Raw genomic sequence first — 21,241 nt, 5'->3', positions numbered from 1 at the left:
AATCTGTGTGTATATATGTGTGTGTGTGTGTGTGTGTGTGTGTGTGTCAGCGTTCAACTCAGATTACTCCTCCAGTCCTCGGTTTCGCCTAATTGCACAGAGGCGAGGGCCGGTAATGAGTCGATGCTGCCGCCGCGGCGCACGCAGATGACCTCATCACACGGTCTGTGCTTGAAGTGAGAGGAAAAGTCTCAGCCTTCGAGTCCTCTAATAAAAATGTGTGTGTGTGTGTGTGTGTGTGTGTGTGTGTGGTGACGGACACACAGCCTTCAACACTCCCTAAAAAACCCAAACAGAGGAGAGCTGTTGCTATGTGCGGTGTGAGTTGGGTGACTCCCTGAACAGACCACCCAAACAAAGCAAACCGGACTTCAGAAAAACCCAAACGGCCTCGACTTTAACAGAAACAAACTATCCCCAACAACAACGAAAAAAAGACCGTCCTCCATTTTGTGATATTTTCCAAAAAAGGAACCGATCTAAATGTGAGAGGAAAATAGGAAATAAACACAGAAATATGGCTTTTGTTTACTCAAAGTGCCACAGAAATGGATCCAGACTTCTCTGCTGTCCTCATGGAAACACGCAGGTTGTCCTGCATCTCCCCCTGTGGGCAACGCTGTAATTAGACTAATGAAGGAATTAGTGCAATGCGGAGAAATTTGAGCTCAATTTCCATCCTAATATGGGTTATGTAATCATAAGAAGCAGGGGTATACCTCCCATATTGTCCTGTTTTTCATACCCATACAGCTGATTACACAGCAGCCGAGTACAAGAGTCTGGGACGATAATAAGTAGTTGAAATATGATATTATGAAGTTGCTTTTATTTAGCTTTAACTAAATGCATTGCTGTTGGTCTCCCTTGATCTCAAAAGGGGTCGCACTTGATAAATAAATGCTGAGTTGGAGAAAATGCAGGGTGGGTTTTTGTCCTCCGCAATCTCTCTCTCCTGCTGCTCCACATCTGTGTGCGTTTACACTCTGACGGACTCACTCTAGCGATTCCCGCACGAAGCAGGTTAAAACGGCAGACGCACACACACACACACACACACACACACACACACACACACACACACACACACACACACACACACACACACACACACACACACACACACACACACACACACTCTGCCCTGAGCCTCACCCGAACGGGGGGTCATGTCCCGACCACGTGGTCGTGTTTTACATAACACCACTAGTGTTGTTAGTCCAACCTAGTGTTGCCCTAGATTACCCACCCAACAATAAAAGTCTGTCAGCTGCATAAAGAAAACTGTGAGGGGGGGTTGTAGAGGAGTTAATGTGTGTGTGTGTTGTTACAACATGTACTCAGTGTATATATATATATATATATATATATATATATATATATATATATATATATATATATATATATATATATATATATATATAAATACAGTCAGTTTAATGATTAAATGATCAAATAATTAAAGGTTATCTGATTTATCACATCTTATTTTCCCTGTATGGATCAAAATTCATTGCCGAGATGTTTTATCAGAAACTTATTTGGAGGTAAAAATAAAAAGGTGAAGTCTGTCTTTTGGCGTTAACGTTGACCTACTATGGACAGCAGAGATCATTATTAATATTTCCAGTACACTCACTTTCACTTTTAACACTAAATTAAATTGTTTAGAAAGGCAAGTTGGCCTCTTTACAACTGGTCGGATCCTCCAACTGCTTCTCTTCCCGTTGATAATTACTTAAGTTGAGTACAATGTTTTTGCCAAAGTGACACTAAGACCCAGTCGTAATAAACCGGACTTATCTTTACATTTTTTAATCTTTAGAATTTTATTTCCAGCATTCACAGAGGAGCTCTTTCTCTCAGACAGACGGACGGGCTGATTGGGAGTGAATTACACGCCACTTCTAATGTCCATTAGACTTGGTACACGACTTGGTTGCTGAAAGGACTTGGCTGTGTGTGAGTTCCACGTCGCTCCACTGACTGACTTTAAGTATGTTTACCTCTTCCTGGCACACATGACCCGGGACTGTGAGGAGGTAGCAACCAGCTGCCAACCAGGCCAATAAAAGCACATGTTGCTGGGAGGGTCAACGTCAGTATGGATTCATTTCTATGGAGTTAAAAGTTCTATTTCAGTTGTCATTTTGGTATTTTTGGGAGCTCTTGTATTTTATACATATTTTGATAGGGGTTTGTAGCTGTAATATTATCAACTGATATATTTTAAGCTTTTTTTCAACAGATTAGCCCAAAAAAAAGACTTTTCATCTGGTTACTTTATCTTTAAACAACTTCTTAAACGAATCATTTATATCTAATATAAACCACTATGTGTATATAGAATATACAGATTTGATTCATAATCGCCTAATAACTAATTGACAATTAACTCCTCACAATGTTTGGCATTTCTCCTAAAAGACTAAATCTATTTCTAACATTCATCTGTGTAACATCTTGACAAGTGATGAAAACATACGAGAAAATATTAGCAAATACTTTTTTTTTTTTTTTTTTTTTTTTACCAATGCACACTGTAGATACTGATCTATTTGGTCACGCATGACTTTTTCCAATTAGCCAACAGTAAACAAATGCAAACAGCCTCACTTCTGTGAACAACAACAACAACAACATTTCCAAATGGATCTAGGCTAAATTTGACACAATTAATATTCATGGTTCTCCCCATTAGAAGCTCCTGCCTCGCCGTAGTGCGTCTCATGGCGTGGAAGGAGTTTTAAAAGAGCTACAGGTTATCTTGAGGCTGGCACAACACATCCTCCTCCAGATGGTAAAGAAATAGAGTCCAGGGACAGCTGGGAGCGTGGATAATAAACCCTTTTTTTTTTCTTTTCTGGAGGAGTTCGTGGGAGTGGTGGCGGATTTAATCTAATTAACATTTTGTCCCGAAAAATCCTTTCCACTTCACGAACTGATGTTTCGCTCCGTTCTGCGGAAGGTCACGACGACACACATGAGGAGGGAAACACCTACACACAGCTAAGTGAAACACCCACACTTTGGCTAAGCTTCAATAAAAAGCAGACGCATGAACACAGACGCTTACGTTTTCTACACGAAGGCTCAAAGTGTTTGCCGCAGGGCAACAGAGCACACGCTCGTCACGTTTGTTGCATCTATTTAGATTTTCTTAAATATGTTATTTAGAGTGAAATAGATCACGCCGCTTTTCCTCATTATCTGAATCATGTGAGGTTATTTTTGCACATTACATAACCGGTGTCAAATAGGATTGTCTTTGGCACATGTCCCACTACTGATGTTCAAATTTAGCCGTTGGCTCTCTGTGCCAGAAGTATGCAGACCTAAGACATGCACTCCATTTCTATACGAGCTGGATCCTGTTGGGGGGGGGGGGGGGGGATCCCTGTAATTACAGCACAGAGAATCCATGCAGACAAGATAATTAATCGTTTCTAAACTGTATTTAGTTTGCAGTGTAACGGATAGATTGGCCGCCGTGTATCCTCCCTGCATTTTTGCTTTTTGTTTTCGTGTCTCTTTCTCTGGTTGCTGACGTCTCGGCGCAACACTAAAAATCTATTTTTAAGTGTCTCTGCAAGCGTTTAAAGGACGGAGTGAAACACAATGTGAAAAGGAAAGGAGGACGAAAAAGGCGTTTTGGTGGAAAAAAAAAAAAAATGTTGAACAACAGTATGTGTAGTGAACAGAAGGGAGGGAAGGAATTTCAAAAATCTGTCAAGACTGGATGTCGGATGAGGACGCAGATTGTACTACAATGCAGAGGTAAAGGAGTCAAACAGAAGAACAAAGACGGCAATAAAGAGAAAAGTAGGACGAGAAAAGGAATCAAGAAAGCAAGATAGAAAAGGCCACAAATTGTGGACTGCAGGGGGAAACTCTTTCAGGAGAGTCCACTAGTCTTGGGGCTTGAGGCCTGCCAGCCAACCGCGGCAAAAACACTCGAACAAAAGGATCATTTATTGGAGGAGGAAAGAGGGGGAGGCGGAATGGAGGGATGAAAGGAGGAGAGAGGGGGGGGGCACTGTACAGAGGCATTTGAGAGCTGTGTGAGTGAAACACTGGCCCCATCTCAACATTCACAGCCAATGTGCAACATTGTCCCCCCACGCTGCCCCGCTGACATACTCACCAGCCCAGAGCCCATATGGTCCCACTGTGGTCGCCTGCTGGCTTATATATTTAAAATACACCCAACAACACGGCCTCCACTTCCCAATAAAACCAAAAAAACAGCTACTTATGGATGTAGACCGATGGTTCATTTCCTTGTGTGGCATATTTTTTTCAAAAAAACCCAGCCGTGCTGCTCTCGCCACAAGATCCCTCGATGAATTTTTGCTAATGCCTCAAATTCTTTATTAAATCCAACTCTGGAGCCGGGCCTATGAAACGTTAACCGCAGAACCCCGTGAGGTTTTAAGTCTGACACAACCTTCGGTACAAATCAAGTGGAAGCTAGCAGGGCTACATAAACAACAAGGCTTGGCAGGATGCATTCATCACAAGAGCCCCACTGTGGGAAGGCTAAGTAAGACTACTGAGTGTTTTACTGATGCATATAAATCCACATCTCCATTTAAATGCCTCTCTATCTGCAGGCGTCTATTTTCTTAACGGGGCAATTTAGTGCAGACAGTGGCTCAAAGAGAATGTGTTTCTATGAGGAAACGTCTCACGGTGACCTAGTTGAGGCATTGTTCAGCTGTGGTGGAACCCCACCGCTAGAGTATTACCCCACACAGTAGGGAAAAATTACATACAATGAAAATTCATCATCTGGCCTCATTGACCTCCCTTTCCTGACAATAAAGCAGATTTCTGTGGATGCTTTCTAATATAATATGCGACCACAGAAAAAGAAAGCCCTGTAGGTACTTAAAACTGAACAATCACTGCTCGGATTAAGCAATAAAACTACTTTCTTATAGTGACTTCTAGAAACCTGGCTACGCTACTTCAATGCTGGCATACTGTTCTTCATTACATCATCATAATGTCAAAGATGTGGGATTCTGGGAAATCAAAATAACATGAAATGTGATTCATGGACCAATCTTTTTTTTCTCCTCCACTGGTTTCCTCTACTCGTGTCACAATGGAGGTTATCAGGTCAACGGAAAACAGGGCCAGAGTTCAACTTTATTGAGCTTGAAGGAGAAGGCTTCAATGGTGTGCCAAAACGGTTTCCTTTGCTTTATGTGCGGCGAGCTGTTCGCAACAAGCTCTTCTCCTTAGAAAGTAAATGGCTCTTCTGGAGCGGAAGGATTCTGCCGCTTGTCAAACGTCTATGACAAACGTTCTCCTGAATCTGCCCCCAAACATCAATAAGAAGCCTCGAGGGGGTCAATAGTCATTTCCAAAAAAATCAATATTCATTGTTATTCCAATAGGTTGTCTGGCCTTTAGCGCCTTACATAATCACATAAGGTAAAAAGTGTGCATATGCCTCTAGAAGAAATCTACTTATGAATTGTCAGAGCAGACGATCTATATCTCATATTGTGGATTATGCAGACAGTCAAACAAATCAAAACTACCTGGCGCCAGGTGAAGTTTGATTACAAGCTTAGGTGGAAAGGGAGGACGCGAAGGAGAGGGAGACGAAACGTGACGCTGAACAGAGTCTTATGAATGTTCTTTAAAAGAATAATGGCAACTCTTACCTGTTCCCTCCTTGTTTCCATTCTGATGCGTCCGCAGCTCCTCTGATTTGTAGAAGTCGATGCTGGCGTAAGTGTTGAGTGTTGAGCTGCTGCTGCTGCCGCTGCTGCCGACTGCCGTGCCCACTCCCACTCCCACGACCCCAGAACCTCCACCCAGTACAGAGAAGAGGCGAGAGGGGACCTGGCTTCCTGAGGGTCCATCCAGGCCCAAATGGGGGCCCTCTTTGTTGGCCAAGTCCAAGTCTATGTAGTTAAGGCCTTGCTCTGTGGACGAAGTCTGAGAGTTTGTGGGAAGGGACTGCTGTCCAGGGAGGGCGAACTGAGTGGGGTTGTCAGTCACAGCACCATTCCCCCACAGCATGCTTTCAAAGCCCAGCCGGCGGGCCACAGCTTGGGGGTGTTCTGGAAAGAGGGAGGCAGTGGAGGAAGAGGAAGTAGAGGTAGAGGTGGGGAGGGAAGGCAAGGCAAGGAAGGTTTCTGAGCAGTGCCGTCTGCGTCCTTGGGGGTCGGCCCGGATAACTTTAGCTCCGTGGTCTGGGTTGGGTCCTGATTTGGCTAGGGGGAAGTCTAAACCCCGTGATAGCACTGGAACAGAGGGATCGGTCCTGGTGGGGGAAGGGACTTTGGGGGAGACACTGGATGATGACCTAGGGACGGTGTTGCTATTCAAGCTGAAGACCATGTCTGTGTAGTCTCCACAGGATGTTGGGGACTCAGACACTGATGGGACACTTTCTCTGCTTTTCCTAAGTGGGGCTTCGGCCACTTCGGCCCCCTCTTCACGAGGACCAGAAGTACCCTCATCACATGATTTGGGAGGATGGGCAAGAGTTGGTGGCGTGGGAGGGGTGTGGAAGGAGGGGAAAACTAGAGGAGTAAGGGAGAGGGGTGAGGGGGACGGAGAAGGGCCCAAGTCCATGTTGACATACTCAGAGGCAGTTGGGGGGGTAATAGGGGCAGAAGGGCTACGGGAAAGGGGGATAAAGTTCCCTAAGCAAGAAGTTGGCCTGTGTTGAAGATGCTTGCTGCTTGGGCTATGAGGCAGTGATAAGCCATGTCTGAGACCCCGGCCACGCCCTCCTCCAATCCCAGTCTGGCCACTCTTCTCCCCCTTAAACTCAATGCTTACATACTCCCCAGGGCTCTTAGGTTCTGGGGGCAAGGGGTTCTCACGGACCCTTGGGAGGGTGTTGGCCTTTGATACGTCAACAAACAGGCTCACTGGTCTGTTCCTACCATGGCTACCCTGCTTGGACAATCCACCAGAGCCCCGTCTCTGCTGGAGCTTACTCCCATCTTTGGACTGAGTTCCCCCAGCCATGGGGCTCACCGTCTGGGTAGCTCGGTCCTCGCTCTCCCCGAGGCTCTCGCTGCTGGCTGAGCTGGAGGAGTATGAGGACGAGGAGAGTGACAGGTGGCGTCCAACCGCTGAATTGCCTGCTGCTGTTGGCTCCTGACGCCCTCCCACAGTCCTACCTCCACCCATTCCCCTCGTAAAACTCCCATTGGACCGCCTGCCTCGCCCGGGCCCATCGTCAAAATGTCCAGCAGAGGGGTTATGTTTGTACGAGCGGGGAAGAGAATAGTAAGAATAAACCATCTTGGGGGGCTGCTGTTGAGAACTGGTCTCCAAATGACTGGTGTGTTCAGGTGGTGGGGGGCTGCCATTTACCGAACGTGCACTGATTGGAGACATGTTCATATAGTCACTGCCTGCCCTGCTGTCTGCGCTACCACTGCCCAGCCAAGCTCCTCCAGAGAGACCCCCACGCTGGTCAGGGGAGCAGCTGCTATTGGGGGACATGATCATGTAGCCATCAGAGGCTGGTGGAGGCCGGATCTGCTGTGGTGGGGACACGCTGTTGTTAGGGGTCATGGCCATGTAGTCGTCAGCAGGTTTGGAATCTGAGTCTGGGACAGAGACAGCCAACGACTGGGACAGGGATGCTGGAGACTGAGAGGCGCCAGGCAGCATAGACATGTACCCATTGTCCACACCTATATCTACACTACCGCTGGCTCCTCCACCCATTTCACTTTTAAACTCACCCGCCACATCCAAGTACCCTCCTCCCCCTCCCCCTGCTGACCCAGCACCCATGACAGATTCCCTCTGTGGGGTAGAGGAGGTGGACGCAAAGGACTCGCGGCTGGTGCTCCTGGACATGATGGCATAATCGGCCGAATCTTCATCTGCTGGCTCCTCAGCTCTGCGCTGACGTGGGGCCAGCCTCTCCAGGGCCATAGGAGGTAATGAAGCCCGCTTGCTCAGCAGCCTACGTTCAGCTTCACATTCGCGACTGGAGGAGCGGCGTAGAACTCTTCTGGTTTGTGGCTGGGAGCCACAGACTGGTGTTACTGGTGCTGGCAAGGAACTGGATGTCAAGCCCCCTTGGTTGCCGTTGCTACCACCACTACGTTGGCCCATCAGGATATAATTGGCTCCCTCCTCTCCAAGGGATTGGCTGCCAGCGCTACCAACAGAGCTCCCGGGGAGGCTCGGGGAGGGGAGAAGAGTGTGATCCACAGGACTCGAGCCATACTCGTCTGAGGAGCCATAGTCACTGGGAGAGCCTGAGACAGAGGCGCGACTGGAGGGGACACGACTGTAGGCACCAGACCCTGGACCAGCACCCGCAGATGTCACGACTCCAAACTCGGAGCCATGCCCAGAGCTAGAGGAGAGGCTTGGGGCTGGGGACGGTGCCGGGGTGGAGATGGAACGCATCAACCCAAGAGGAGTTTTAGCAGCTGTGGTGGGGGCTGAACGGGCTGATTTCGACCTGAGGATTGGGGTGGTGGAGCACGAGCCATTGGTGGAAGGGCTGGAGCAAGTCCCCTGGAGGGGTGTGGTCCCTCCTATCCCATCCTCACCTTTCCCCCCCTCACTTGCAGTGCGAGACCTCGGGAAGCTGTGCCGTGGGGTGGGAGAAGCGTTGGCACTGCTGACCACTGCTCCACTGTTAGCTCCTCCTGGAGGCTCTGTTCGGGGCCTGCGGGTGAAGCCCACCTGGCTGGGAGGAGGGTTTGGGTGGTGGCGGCGCGAGGGAACACTGATGGGGTTGGAAGCAGTAGCTCCTCCTCCAGGTCCGGAGTTCGACTGAGACTTGCTGCGTTGGCGGAACTCCTCGCTCAGTGCCTTCATGGCCTCCAGCAAGGTTTCATGCATGTTCTGGGCCACCACAGAATCATCCACCTAACCCACGACACAAAAACAGTGAACTCAAAACACAATTCTGGTCAATTTATGTGTGAATTAATTCTTAAATTACAAATCAAACCACTGAGAGAATTCTAACTGAATATTCTTTGGAATTCTTTATTGTAATGGAAAACCATGTTTGGATTTCAATCAAATTTGTATTTATTTTTCACTACCGTTGAGTGTCGTACAGTTGGTTTAAGATTGAGTTTTAAAATCTAAAGGCTTGGGTACTAAAACAATACCAGGCATGTAAACAGTTAACCACCGAGTAGGGGCTGTTCATGCAAGACGTTCAGCAGCGAGCTTCGGTGTGTGTGTGTGTGTGTGTGTGTGTGTGTGTGTGTGTGTGTGTGTGTGTGTGTGTGTGTGTGTGTCCAGCTGTGTCACACAAATACCCGAGCGAAACATTAAAATTTCAGCACCTCTAATTACATAGCGCTTCGAAATTCGGCACTTAACTTCACTGAGTCAAAGGAGTGCTGTACTAGAAGGAAAGCGCTTCTGTATTTCGAGTAATTTTGCATTTTTTTCTTTAAAGTTAACCGGTTAGTTACAGGGTATTGGGTGTTGGGCTATTGAAAGCAAAAGTAACCGAAAATGACGTCCCTAAACAACACCAAAGCATAATGTATCCACCACTTTTAATCTCCACCTCAAGTTAAAGGTGGTAAAGGGGTTACGTGAGCTTTAGCCATAATGTTGTGTAACTTTATAGTTTCTCTGACTCTGTAGATTATAGGCTCTTTACGTATCGATGGGATTGGAGGGTGCAACTCTCAACATTATGGGGACTGCAGATTACAGACTCACCTGCATCCAGAACTCGCCCGGGCCCGTCACGGCAGAGCGCCCCACCTCCACGAAGAAGAAGTTTTCCGAATGGCCGCAGCGTCGGACGTTCATCAGCTGCAGCACCACGGCGGCGGCGTCAGAGTTGAGCTTGACGAAGTTGACCGTCTTGTCGGTCAGGCAAAGGCGATAGATGCCCACCAAGTTCTTGGCTTGACCCAGGCCCTTGGGCCACACCTTCACCTGCCACACCTCTTTGAACGCAGGCCCGGGATTCGGCACTCCGTAGTCCCCCCCTTCCACGCTATCGGTGAGGTTCTTACCTATAGGGACAGAACAGAAGATGAAGGGGATTAAAAGGTTGCTGGAGTAGAAAAGAGGAGGATAAGGAGGTCATTCATTATGGTGGAGGATTTATGAAGAGCACTGGTTACAACAAAGCACTGACATGACCTTCAAGCACCTGTGAACAAAAGGAAACCACCACTATTTACACGTTAGAGGAGGGCAAGGTGCCACTATTATGTAAGCTCTGCTGATATTGAGCTTTTCACAGATTTTCAAACCAGATCAAACAGAGTTCAAACGGAGCATGCAGGAGCCTGTGAGACCTGCTCAGTGTACCTGCAGGCTCCATACCTGGGGGTCTCATTTGTCAACCGCACACAGAGAACCTGACACTCACACAAGCACACGCACCAGTGTGGAATTATGAAACCCTTTACAACTGAAGCGCCCGGCACAAGAATGATGACTTTGAAAGAAAAGCAACCGCTGTGGAAAAAAACGTAAAGTGAACCAACTTGGAAAATGCTTAAGAAGTGAATCTTCTCCAAAAACCAAAAGCAAACAAGGCCAATAGATGGTCAGAAACCTCAGAGCAAAGCACTTAATAAGCTCTTCAAGAGCCATTTTCTGGAGCTGCTCTACTGACAAACAGGCTTTGTAAACTAATAAAATCTTGGGTCGTTTAGCGGGAGCACAGGCAGTCCATTCACCCTTTGTGTTTCTGTATTCAGACAGGAGAGAATTACTGAGGCAAAGAGAAACAGGAGGGAAAGTTCTTGGTGAGATTTGATCCTGGGCTGCTTTGGGCACACAAAGGCCCGGGACGTACTTAATACGACATTTAGCTGAATGTTTGGTGTTTTAAGTCACCTTATTGTTCACAGCCCTGAAGCAGGAACAGAGAAAATTACTTTAAATTCTATCATGCTGTGCAATTTATTGTCGGCAGCCATTGATACCAACTCTGAATATTCAACAGATTTACCTCTAAGCGCCTTAACTTGCAGGCACAAGGGACCTCGTATCTTGTTGACTAAAAAGCCCGGGATTATAGAAATACCTTGATGTGACTCATGTTTTAGGGTGGATTCTTCTTCTTCTTCAGATTCTTCTTCTTTGGGGAAACCACCCTAAAGTGTTCCTCCCTTTCCTCACATGCAGCGTATTTGATGAGTTCTCCCTGTCAAACTGCCAGGTTTGGTTGTGTCTGAGCATGCCAACTACAACCCAAAAAATCAAGACTGAAGAAACAAACCTTCCATGTTGCCTTTGTGGGAACAGGGTGTTCTTTGTGCAGTAATGAGCACCTGCCTTATTAAGATCATCACATCTGGAGTATTGAAGATCGGCTTGACGAGTCACCGAGTGACGCATCACATTTTCACGAACGTTTGTGTGGTATTCTACTTTAAGCAATGATTTTTGGCCCAATCCAGCTAATCACAGTGCACCCGGACCACAGAATCACAAATATATGATTGTACGTCTGCATGCGTCTTGTTCTTCCTTTCCCATGACTGTGCTGCAAATCCTACAATGACAACCATATGTAGACAAGAAGCCTCAGCGTGCACGGTGGACGCCATATTAGCCGAGCTTCCGTTGCGACAAACATTTCCCCTCAAGATCCTCAATTCCCAAAACATTTTTACTTTAGATTTCAGAAACGCGTTTTCTTCCCGTCTTGCTTTCCCAAAATTGGAGGATCGCGCACAACTTGAAAGAGACTTAGAATAGATGTTTTTGTTGAAAGCTGTGGCTTAGTGGCTGTGTGTGGAGGCACTCCCCCCCCCCCCCCCCCCCATTAGATGACTCACTCAAGTTTCATGCACTGCTTCTCTTCGTGTGCAAGAAGCCCTGTGTTCCTTCTCGATTTAGATTTACAACAGGAAGGGATGGTTTTGGGGATTTTTTTTCAGTTGGGACAGAAGGGAACTTGGGACCGCAGGAGATTGCAAAGAGATAACAGAGAGAGAGAGGGGGAGGGGGGGGGGGATGGTCTTTGCCATGAATATTTAAGGAGGAAATGTTTATTTTTAGGATTGCTTGGGTTAAAAAAAAAAAAGTCTTATCACAGCCTTTATTTATTGTACCATCAAACTTCTTGAGACTGCGTGTTCCTCGAGGAGCATCGTTTCCCTTTCCAGGAGCCGGATTACGCGTCTTTCAGGAGAGCACAAGTGTGTTGTTTGTTTAGAGTACAGTGCAGCCTTAAAACCTCAGCTGTGCCCTCGACAGCGCTCCCCGCACAGCGACACCCTTGATCTCTCAGGGCCACTCAGGCTGCGCGCACTTATCAGCGACTCTCAAAAGCACTGAAAACCTTTAAGAGGCTGATCCCAGACCCCTACAGGGATACCGATTTGCCCCCCCCCCCCCCATCGAACATCGTAGACCGTCCCGTCAGGGTTACATAAAGCGAGGGTTATGAATTATAGAACTCAGCAGACATGGTTGTTGGGAACGTCCGTCCCCCCCCCACACGATTGCATGAAGAGGGTATCATTATCTATACGACATAATGAGCCCTCAGAAAAACACGCGCCCGTAGCGGGAGATAACAGGAGATGGATCTTAAAGGCGGATGCACGTGGAATCATAACACACCTGGGTGTCATAACGCTTCCAGTGCTGAGCTTGCATGGTTTGAATGAGGGCGATGCGTGCGGACAAAAACATTCATCCAACCTTGATGGGAGGGTGTATGTCGGGTCAAAGGGTTCACGCAAGGTAACTGGGACTCGTTTCAAAGCTTCCGACATCGTGTTCCCCTTTTTAGCAACTTAAAAAACAACTTACACTGGCTTATTCACGCACCAGTTGTTTACTTCGCTTTCGACCGCGACCACACATGAAACTTTCAGTCTCGCGTGCGCTCTCGAGAGCGGGCAGCCTACGCGGCCGACACTGCCGTCTATTCATGCCGTGTATTTGCTGTGCTCGAGCTGCCTCCCCTGATACCATAGACGGTATATAAAGAGGCCATAATCTACCCTCATTTTCTCAAAATGGGGTTTTTAAAATGTGAGTTATTGGCTTTTAGGCGGCTTGGTGTCGCCCTTACTTTCGAACATGCTGCTGGAGTGTGTGTGTGTGTGTGTGTGTGTGTGTGTGTGTTTAGGGCTGGGATATTTACCCCCCCAGGGTGGGGGGGTAAATATCCCTCACAGTTATAGTTCCTCCCCTGATTATTGTTAGGGTTATCAAACAAATTCTAAGGAAGTAGGTCTTCCATAGTAGCTTGTATCAGCTCAGCTACATTCTTATTTAAGCACAGCACCACTGGGTGGGATTCTAGTTAATTTAAGATTAAGTTTTAAAATCTTTAAAAAGTTCATGTTTAGGCACTAAAACAACACCAAAGTGTTGCGCACCGCCTCTCATTTCCACCTTTAAAAACTACAGTCGAGCAACATTTATTTAATGCATTTCTATTCAGTATTTTGTAGCAAGATTCAGAATAAAATCCCTCTCCTTAGTCCTTAGTCAGCTAATGCAGCCTGTAAATCAGGGAGAACGACTCTGGCAGTGAACCGGCTGACTCTCACTAAGGTTCTGTTTCAAGTTTCTGATCTCATTGCCCTAGCACGCTGTGCTGCAGCCCTAACGCCGCAGAACGCTGCACAGAGACTTCTTGAGGGCTAAACCCCATTTTTCTAAAAGCCCCGATCTCAGCCGCCGTGCCCCCTATACCACCCCCGCTGCCACAGCCCGCTACCAGATAGGAGACAGCTGTGGACTTTTTGTCCTAGTGTAAAAAAAAAAAAAAAGCGAGAGACACTCGGCAGTGAAAACAGTTGGTCTAATCTCTTTCTCCCATGTGTGCCTGTTTCCCTCTTTTTCAACCCCTCCACTTCCCATCTCTTCATCCATCTCTTACCATCTGTAATCCCCCTATCTGGGCCCACACTCCGGGACACAATGCCTCCGCAACAACAGCATCTGCCTGAAGGTTTGTTTCACATGTGGTTTGTGTTTAGCCGGAGGAGCACACACACACACACACACACACACACACACACACACACACACACACACACACACACACACACGTAAACGCAGGAAATTATCGGTGACGCACACAAGGTTTGCCGTCCCTTGACAAGACGCACGAAAAAACTCCATGAAAGTGATCTGAAGCTCTCTGAAAAATCAGCTCCGATGCTCTCACCAAACCGGCCGCCATCTTGGACATTGCTGGTGAGCCTGGCTCAGAGTTAGTGAACATAATGTTCCCAGCAATATGCAAGAAGAACATGCGAAGAGTCCACAGAGTTCATTGGCAATGGGAACAATACTGCGCTTACTATTACGGTCCAAATAAAAGTAATATTTGGCTTTGAAAAACCGGGACGACTTTCATCTTGCGCAAATCTTCCAAAGTGGATAAATCAAATTTGGGAATTAAATCATTGAGGAATTTGTTCTGGTCTTCTGGGTAAGTGGCCTCTCCAAGTTTCTTTTTAACACAAATTCATATAAAAAGCGCAGTTCCACTCCGAAAGGGCTACATAAAATGAAGAATTCATTTTATAACAGTTAGATATATAATCCATAAGCCCTGTATGAGTGAGAGTGTGTGTGCGTCCAAAAGAAATTGGAAAATTCTTCAATACCCTATAAACATTCCTTTGTGCCAAGATGTTTTAAACCACGTTCACCTCATTTCACTCGACAACTCCTGGGCTTAATTCCAGAAACATAAAGTTCCTTCCTTCTACATTGATATTAGTATGTTTCTACATTTGGCTTTTTTTTGAAAGACGAAAAAAAAAAAAGAAGACTTTTTTTAATTTACTGCAAAGATTGTGTCCGGTGGGATTCATCCTTTGCCTAGCGCCTGGTGTTACAGTACAACCAATCAATGCAGTACGTTGTGTTGAATCTCCCAGAGGAGCAGCACAGCAGCTAATGAGGAAGCTCTTCACTCTCTTCTAATGCGTTCACTGTAAGGCTGATGAATCCCAACCCACGAGCCTCCTGACCTCCACTATGGCGGCGGTAATGGGCCCGTATCAACCAAACAGCGATCAATACGGCTCGCCATATACGGGTTTACTACGCATTTAAAGCTCCACGGCTCCTTCCTGCTCAACATATGGACGCTCATCGACTAAATGGATCTCGCTGCCCCCCCCCCCCCCCCCCACCCCAAGGCTTTGCTTTCACTGTCGATCAAACCGGAGTTCCTAATTGACGATGGCCGACGTGAGTTGGGGGGGAGCGAACCAGACCGTTTCACTCTGATGGCAAAGAGCTGCTGCATCGCCAACGAGCCAGAGCCGGCCATGTTGAAGCCCGGCTGGCCAATGTTGTCGCGTTAAAATTAAATTACAGGGTGTTAACGTGCGCAAACAATTCATGCAGAGGAAATAACTTGTGGCAGCTCTGGAGCACGGAGCTAGGACAATTTAGCAGAAAAGACCCACTTCAAAAACAAAGACGATCAGTTCCTAACCTATAGTTTGTATGTTTTCCCTCCTCCGAGACTCTCTTCCTCTCCGACTCTATTAGCACACAGCCTCTGTGCCACCAGCGGCTGGCCCTCGAGACAATAATTACTCCCTAATTAGGGAGATGAGCAGTGCTTAAGCGCGGCTTAACGTTTAATCGGCCGGCTCTGCGAGCCACCGGTGAGATCCAAATCTCATTGGTCAGAGCAGCCAAACGACACTCCGAGATATAAAAACCAAAGTAAGGAGACGCACAGAGACTCTGACAGAGAGCCCTTCTGTACGCAACTCACTTACAAACACATTTCTCCTCACATCAGTTAAGACGTGAGAGTTTCTGGTGGGATTTGCCGAGCTGCGGCTCACACTGAAACTCTGTTTTGTGGCGTTTAAAAAAAAACAAAAAAAAGTGTCAAAGACTACATCCTGATAATCCACCGACCGGAGTGAAAACACATCTACGGTGAGGGGAACAAGCGCTCACGTTGAGGTCAGTGGATCAGCGTGAACGGTAACCATGTCATTATCAGCTCTGAGCATGGAAAACTAAATTCCACAGAGCTTTGCTGTACTGCAGCGAAGTCAACAAACCATCCGAAAAAAAAAGACGAGATGCATCTCAATTAGAGATCAACAGATGGGAGTTCGCTCAAAAGGATTGTCAGAATGAAACGTTTAATTTGGGTTTTCGTGAACAGTCCCTTAAAAAACAACATTAAACCTGTTTGGGGTTCATTTGAGTTGAGCTGCAACTAGTGATTAGTCTGATTATTTCTGACAAATGTAGACTCTCCAAAAAGTCAACAAAAGCTGCAGGGATGACGACATTTTTGTTACCATTGCGCTGGTCTCCTTGACAAAAGAACAGCATTAGATTTTGGATTATTGCAGAAAATAACTTCTGTGCATGAGTCAATCAATAATCAATTTTTGCAGCATGAATGTAGAAGTAAAAAGAAGTGCAACTGCTCCTCTTTTTCTTTTGGCCGTGCTTTTATTTCGCTGCTGTAATCCATGCAGCCTCTCAGCACGCGCGCGCGTACCTTTCTCTCTCCAAAGTTTGACTCCCGCCATATTGTTTCGCCGAGGTCAACAACAATCCCCGAGGTGTGTGCCTGAGCTGCGGGACAGTTTTCCTGGCAAACTGGCACACCGTGTGCCGCACCTCCCGCCCGTTTTCGCAGAGGTTAAGCCTTTACACACTCGACTGACTCCTAATAGCTGAGCAAATAGCTGCCCTCAAGCCTGATACTGTACTCGCTGCCCGACAGGGTCTTACCGGGACTCAGCTGAATAAATAACTGGGATCCTAATATCGCCCTGCACGGCAGCTGGCTCGTGTTTGTGTAATTACCGCCGGCTTGAGGGGGGGGGGGAGGCCGCGCGATATTGGACGGTTCCCGGGCCGCTTTAGGAGAGTTTCCCAGAGCCCGACGCACCAAAGCAGCGCGGACGTAAGAGGTATTTATTGTGCTTCCACTGTATGCATGCAAGCTGGGGAAACCTCTCGCTGTGCCGACTCAAAGCGACCCCATCATTCCAAGCCCCAGCCCCATAACTTTGATTCCAGCTACAGCTGGGGGGGGGGGCGCTGCTGAGAACTTCCCCTCCTGCAGCAGCAGCTCCACGGCTCCATACGGACGGCTACGCGGGTACCGAGGGAGGGGGTCCTCTGGAAGACAAGTGCAGCATCTCTTGGCTCTGTGCCTGCAGGCTGTGAATTCTTCTGTCTCCCCACCGGGAAGAGGGAGGGAGACAGATACCTGACTGTACTGACGCCACTGGAGTGACAGAGTGTGTGTGTGTGTGTGTGTGTGTGTGTGTGTGTGTGTGTGTGTGTGCGCATGCGTGTAGACGAGGCCGGCATGGGGGGGTGAGAAGGTTCAGTACACATACAGACACTGAAGACTTGAAACTGTGTATGATCTGCACATACCAGAGGAGGGTTGTTACAGGGAGGAATCCTGACAGTGTTCAGCGTGTGTGTGTGTGTGTGTGTGTGTGTGTGTGTGTGTGTGTGTGTGTGTGTGTGTGTGTGTGTGTGTGTATTAAGCTATTCTCGCACATACAGATTTAGTCAGCAATTGGCCGTGACCCTACAACTCCCCCTCTTACAAAACACTCCCTGGATCGTGTGTGTGTGTGTGTGTGTGTGTGTGTGTGTGTGTGTGTGTGTGTGTGTGTGTGTGTGTGTGTGTGTGTGTGTGTGTGTGTGTGTGTGTGTCCTCATGATTTTCTGCCTGGTGTAGACGCCGTGTGCGAACTGCAGCACATACCACGAGTAAAAACGTCTGCCAGCGTGCTGGTTTACGCAGCAGCTCGGCCGCAGCCCGTTGGGGGAGAGCGTGATTTACGCAGAGAAACCCAACACTCGAAGCATCAAAAGCGGGAGACGAGCGGCCCGCCACACCGGAGCTGTAATTTCAAAAGACGAGCCGTGGGCACCGGCGGCGGTGTGATGCTCGGGCCTGCTGGTGGTCTGGCTTCTTCTTCGTAGAAGGGGGGTTGGGGGGGACACTCACCTGCTGAGCTGCCGCCCATTTCTGACCTTTACCCACAAAACCACCTAAGTGACCGTATATTAGGCGGCCTGCTCTCTTTCGGAGACGGTTTTCTCACAGTCCTCTCGGCTCCCAACATCTGTCTGCTCACTCTGCCGTCTCGCGGGGACTCGTCAAATAGTTTGGGAGGAGTGGGCTGTGCACCACCCACAGACCCAGTTATGTAAAAGAAACAAGGGGTGGGGTGGGGGCACCATGTTCACACCACCTCCGGCACAGGTTACACTAGACTTTCTCCCCTGACGAGGCTTTTTCAGAGCTCCCAAATCAACCGCCTCGAAAGCAACTCTCCTGTGGTTTTTAAAAAAATTAAAGACAAGATTATCAAATATAAATCAGAATATATTCTTTTCTTCTTCTCCCCGGCTGCTTTATGTAACAGAAACAGGAGGTCATGTGCACCTTGAACCCATATCTTTACTTTGGCCGCGATTGCGTCACGAGTCCCTTTTGTGGTCGCTCTCTCACAGCAAAGGCCGAACAGGTGATTTGAAAGGAGGGGTTTTTTTTTTCGCCCTCTGCTCTCGCGACAGCTGTGTTGACACAAGCGGCTGATAGACAGTGTTGGAGAAAAATCTACATTAGGTGTTGAAGACATTTGCACATTTTCAGCGTTAGATTAATCCATCCGCGGGAGAAGCTTGACGGGACAGCGTAAGCTGCTTAGCCACAGTCAAATCAGGAAATATGAATATTTAATGAATGAATGAGCCTCTCAGGTGCTGATGTGCTTCTCTCTCTCCCTCTCTACTTTTTTTGGGACATGTTTCTCCTCTTGCAGGACCAATGCCTGATGTAATATTGCAGTGTCAGCAGAAAAGCAGAGCAGGCAAAGTAAACAAGAAGGGGGGGGGGGGGGTGTTGTTTGAGTTGGGAAACTGAGACAAAGCCTTCACACAGCTGAGGCCCACAAAAAACCCCAAAAGTCTGGAGGACAACTGGGAGTAAATATCTAGCTATACTGACACCAGCATGATAAGAACTGGTGGTGGAGGTGGAGGGGTAAGCTCCAGCACACAGGCACGTGTTTACAAACACACACACACACACACACACACACACACACACACACACACACACACACACACACACACTCACCTCAGAGGCCATTCCTAAAGAACTTCGACCTGTTTTTGTTTTTTTTTAAAGTGTAAAGCACCACCCACCTTCACATCTGTGTACAGGGCAATGGAAGAAGCAAACTATGTAAACTTGGCTCGGCGAGCTGTGATGGTTTTTTGGCACGTTGTCCCAAAAAACACTGGAACGAGACATGTCCCGATCTGCAGTGCGCTTCTGCCGCTCGAGCTCTGCAAGGCGCTGCCACGTTTCTCCTCGCGCAACTGGGGAACGCGTGCATTCGTGTGTGTGTGTGTGTGTGTGTGTGTGTGTGTGTGTGTGTGTGTGTGTGTGTGTGTGTGTGTGTGTGTGTGTGTGTGTGTGTGTCTCTTTGACTTACTTTTGCACTGCAGCTCCACCATGGCCTGGTACCACTCGTCCTGGTCCGCCTCGCTCTCCGCGGCCACGGCGAAGCTCTCGGCCCGCGTGTACAGCACGATCATGTGCTTGTTCTTGGCGTCGGCCCGCTTGTTGATGTTGAAGCACGTCTCGAGCGCCACCGCTTTCTTCGGGATGGGGGCCTTGCCGCGGAATTTCTTCTCGCTTTCGTAGTACTCCAGGCGGGCCGGGCCGCGCTCCGAGGCGGAGCGGAGCACGAAGTACCGTCGGTGCATGGACTTCTGCTTGCGGAGGTAGCCGCTCTTCCGCACGTCCTCGCAGCTCTGCAGGTCGCCCGCCTGGCTCTCCATCACGCCCGACATCTTTCCTTTAACTCCCTCCCTCCCTCCCCCCTCTTACGGGCACAAACTCTTTCTTTTAATTTCTCTTGTAGTATGTTCTGCAAGTTTAGAGAGAGAGAGAAGATTCAAACGTCCCCCGGTTCCGCTCCCCTCCCTCTCTCCCACATCAACGCAGGCATGTGAGAGTTTTGGGGTTTGCTGCTGCTGCTGCGTCCGGCGGTTGAACCCTGAACCCGGGTTTGTTTGAAGGCTGTCGTTAGTTTTGCTCCTCTTTGGGTTGGTTTGTTTTCTGTCCGACGGACGGGCCGGAGCAAGTTCTCCACACGGGCGAACACATGCGGCGCTCCCCCCTTTACTCCCCCCTATACTACTACTACTGCTGCTGCTGCTGCTCGTGGTGCAAGCGCCGTCTGAGCGGTTTTAATCCCATTTACTGCACATCACACCGCACGGAGTCCGTCCTGCTGCAGTCTGTCTGTCTCTCTCTGTCTGTCTGTTTATCTGTCTGTCTGTCTGTCTGTCCCCCCACCCCTGCCCTGCCCTGCCCTGCTCTGCTCGGCTCCGGTCTCGTTGCTGTGGAGTGGAGAGGAGCGGAGCAGCTACCGTGGAGCGGGACTGTCACTCACCCGCTGTACTAGTACTCTGGAGCACTGTTGCGTTCACGGACCGAGCCCGGGCTCCGACACGAGAGCACCCGACTCGCCAAGCTGTTTCCCCACCGTGCATGTCAGTGCTCTGTATTGCAGAGTGCTTTATCAATGCACATGGGAGACTGTAACAAGGAACAACTATAGGATAATTATATATAACGAAAATCTTAACTACAAATTGAACTAAAACTACAGGAAGAACAAATGAGTGAATCTATACAGACACAGTTATGTATGTAAACTGTAGAAATGTATGTACACTGTTTAAACTGTACCACAGAGATCTACAGTGAGATGCAATATAATGATAACAATAAACAACAAAAATCCACACGTAATGAGCAATAATTAACAGTACTGGATGAAAAGATGAAAAATATTGAATTAATAGTGATAAATGAAAAACTATGTAGTGACCGTGATGTCACGAGTTTGTGCTTGGAAGGAGAAGAGTCCGGTTTAATAACAGAAACTGCCCTGGGCTGATTTGTTTTGGGGGGACCTGCTATATTCACACCACTAAAATAAGACAATTATTATTTTTAGAAATAAGTCACCATGTTAGCACAAAAATAAATGAACTTCATCTCCACCAGGTCTTGTTGCTTCCTGTATTCTTACATTTTTACTTTTTCTGTATTTAGTGAAGCTTTGTTTGTGACACAACTTAACTTTTTTTTTTTTTTTTTTACAAATGTATATTTTCCAAAGTCATATTACATTGTAATATAATTTATGTAATGTAGCTTTTTAATTTCTCTATGCATTCTCTGATTTTATCTATTTAGTTTCCATTCGCTCTTTTTTCCATTTGTACC

The 21,241-nt window shown here is 47.7% G+C and overlaps 1 protein-coding gene across 2 annotated transcripts in view; it reads right to left on the bottom strand.

The window, feature by feature from the left end:
* si:ch73-335l21.1 (insulin receptor substrate 1-B) overlaps nucleotides 1–19,805 on the bottom strand; it is a 37,450-nt gene extending 17,645 nt beyond the window's left edge. For both annotated transcript variants that reach the window (XM_068713324.1, XM_068713323.1), the window contains exons 1-3: nucleotides 19,434–19,805; nucleotides 9,694–9,995; nucleotides 5,679–8,874 (exon numbers count right to left, since the gene is read on the bottom strand). In XM_068713324.1, coding sequence (XP_068569425.1) covers nucleotides 5,679–8,874; nucleotides 9,694–9,995; nucleotides 19,434–19,794 — 3,859 coding nt within the window. In that variant the 5' untranslated portion in view covers nucleotides 19,795–19,805. The remainder of the gene's footprint in view (nucleotides 1–5,678; nucleotides 8,875–9,693; nucleotides 9,996–19,433) is intronic.
* Nucleotides 19,806–21,241: the final 1,436 nt, after the last annotated feature.

This window comes from Cebidichthys violaceus, unplaced genomic scaffold, assembly GCF_023349555.1.
Source record: "Cebidichthys violaceus isolate CVI_PGR_0920_01 unplaced genomic scaffold, fCebVio1.0.p SCAF_19, whole genome shotgun sequence".
Lineage (NCBI taxonomy): Eukaryota > Metazoa > Chordata > Actinopteri > Perciformes > Stichaeidae > Cebidichthys > Cebidichthys violaceus.
This window is presented reverse-complemented; position numbering and strand designations above follow the sequence as displayed.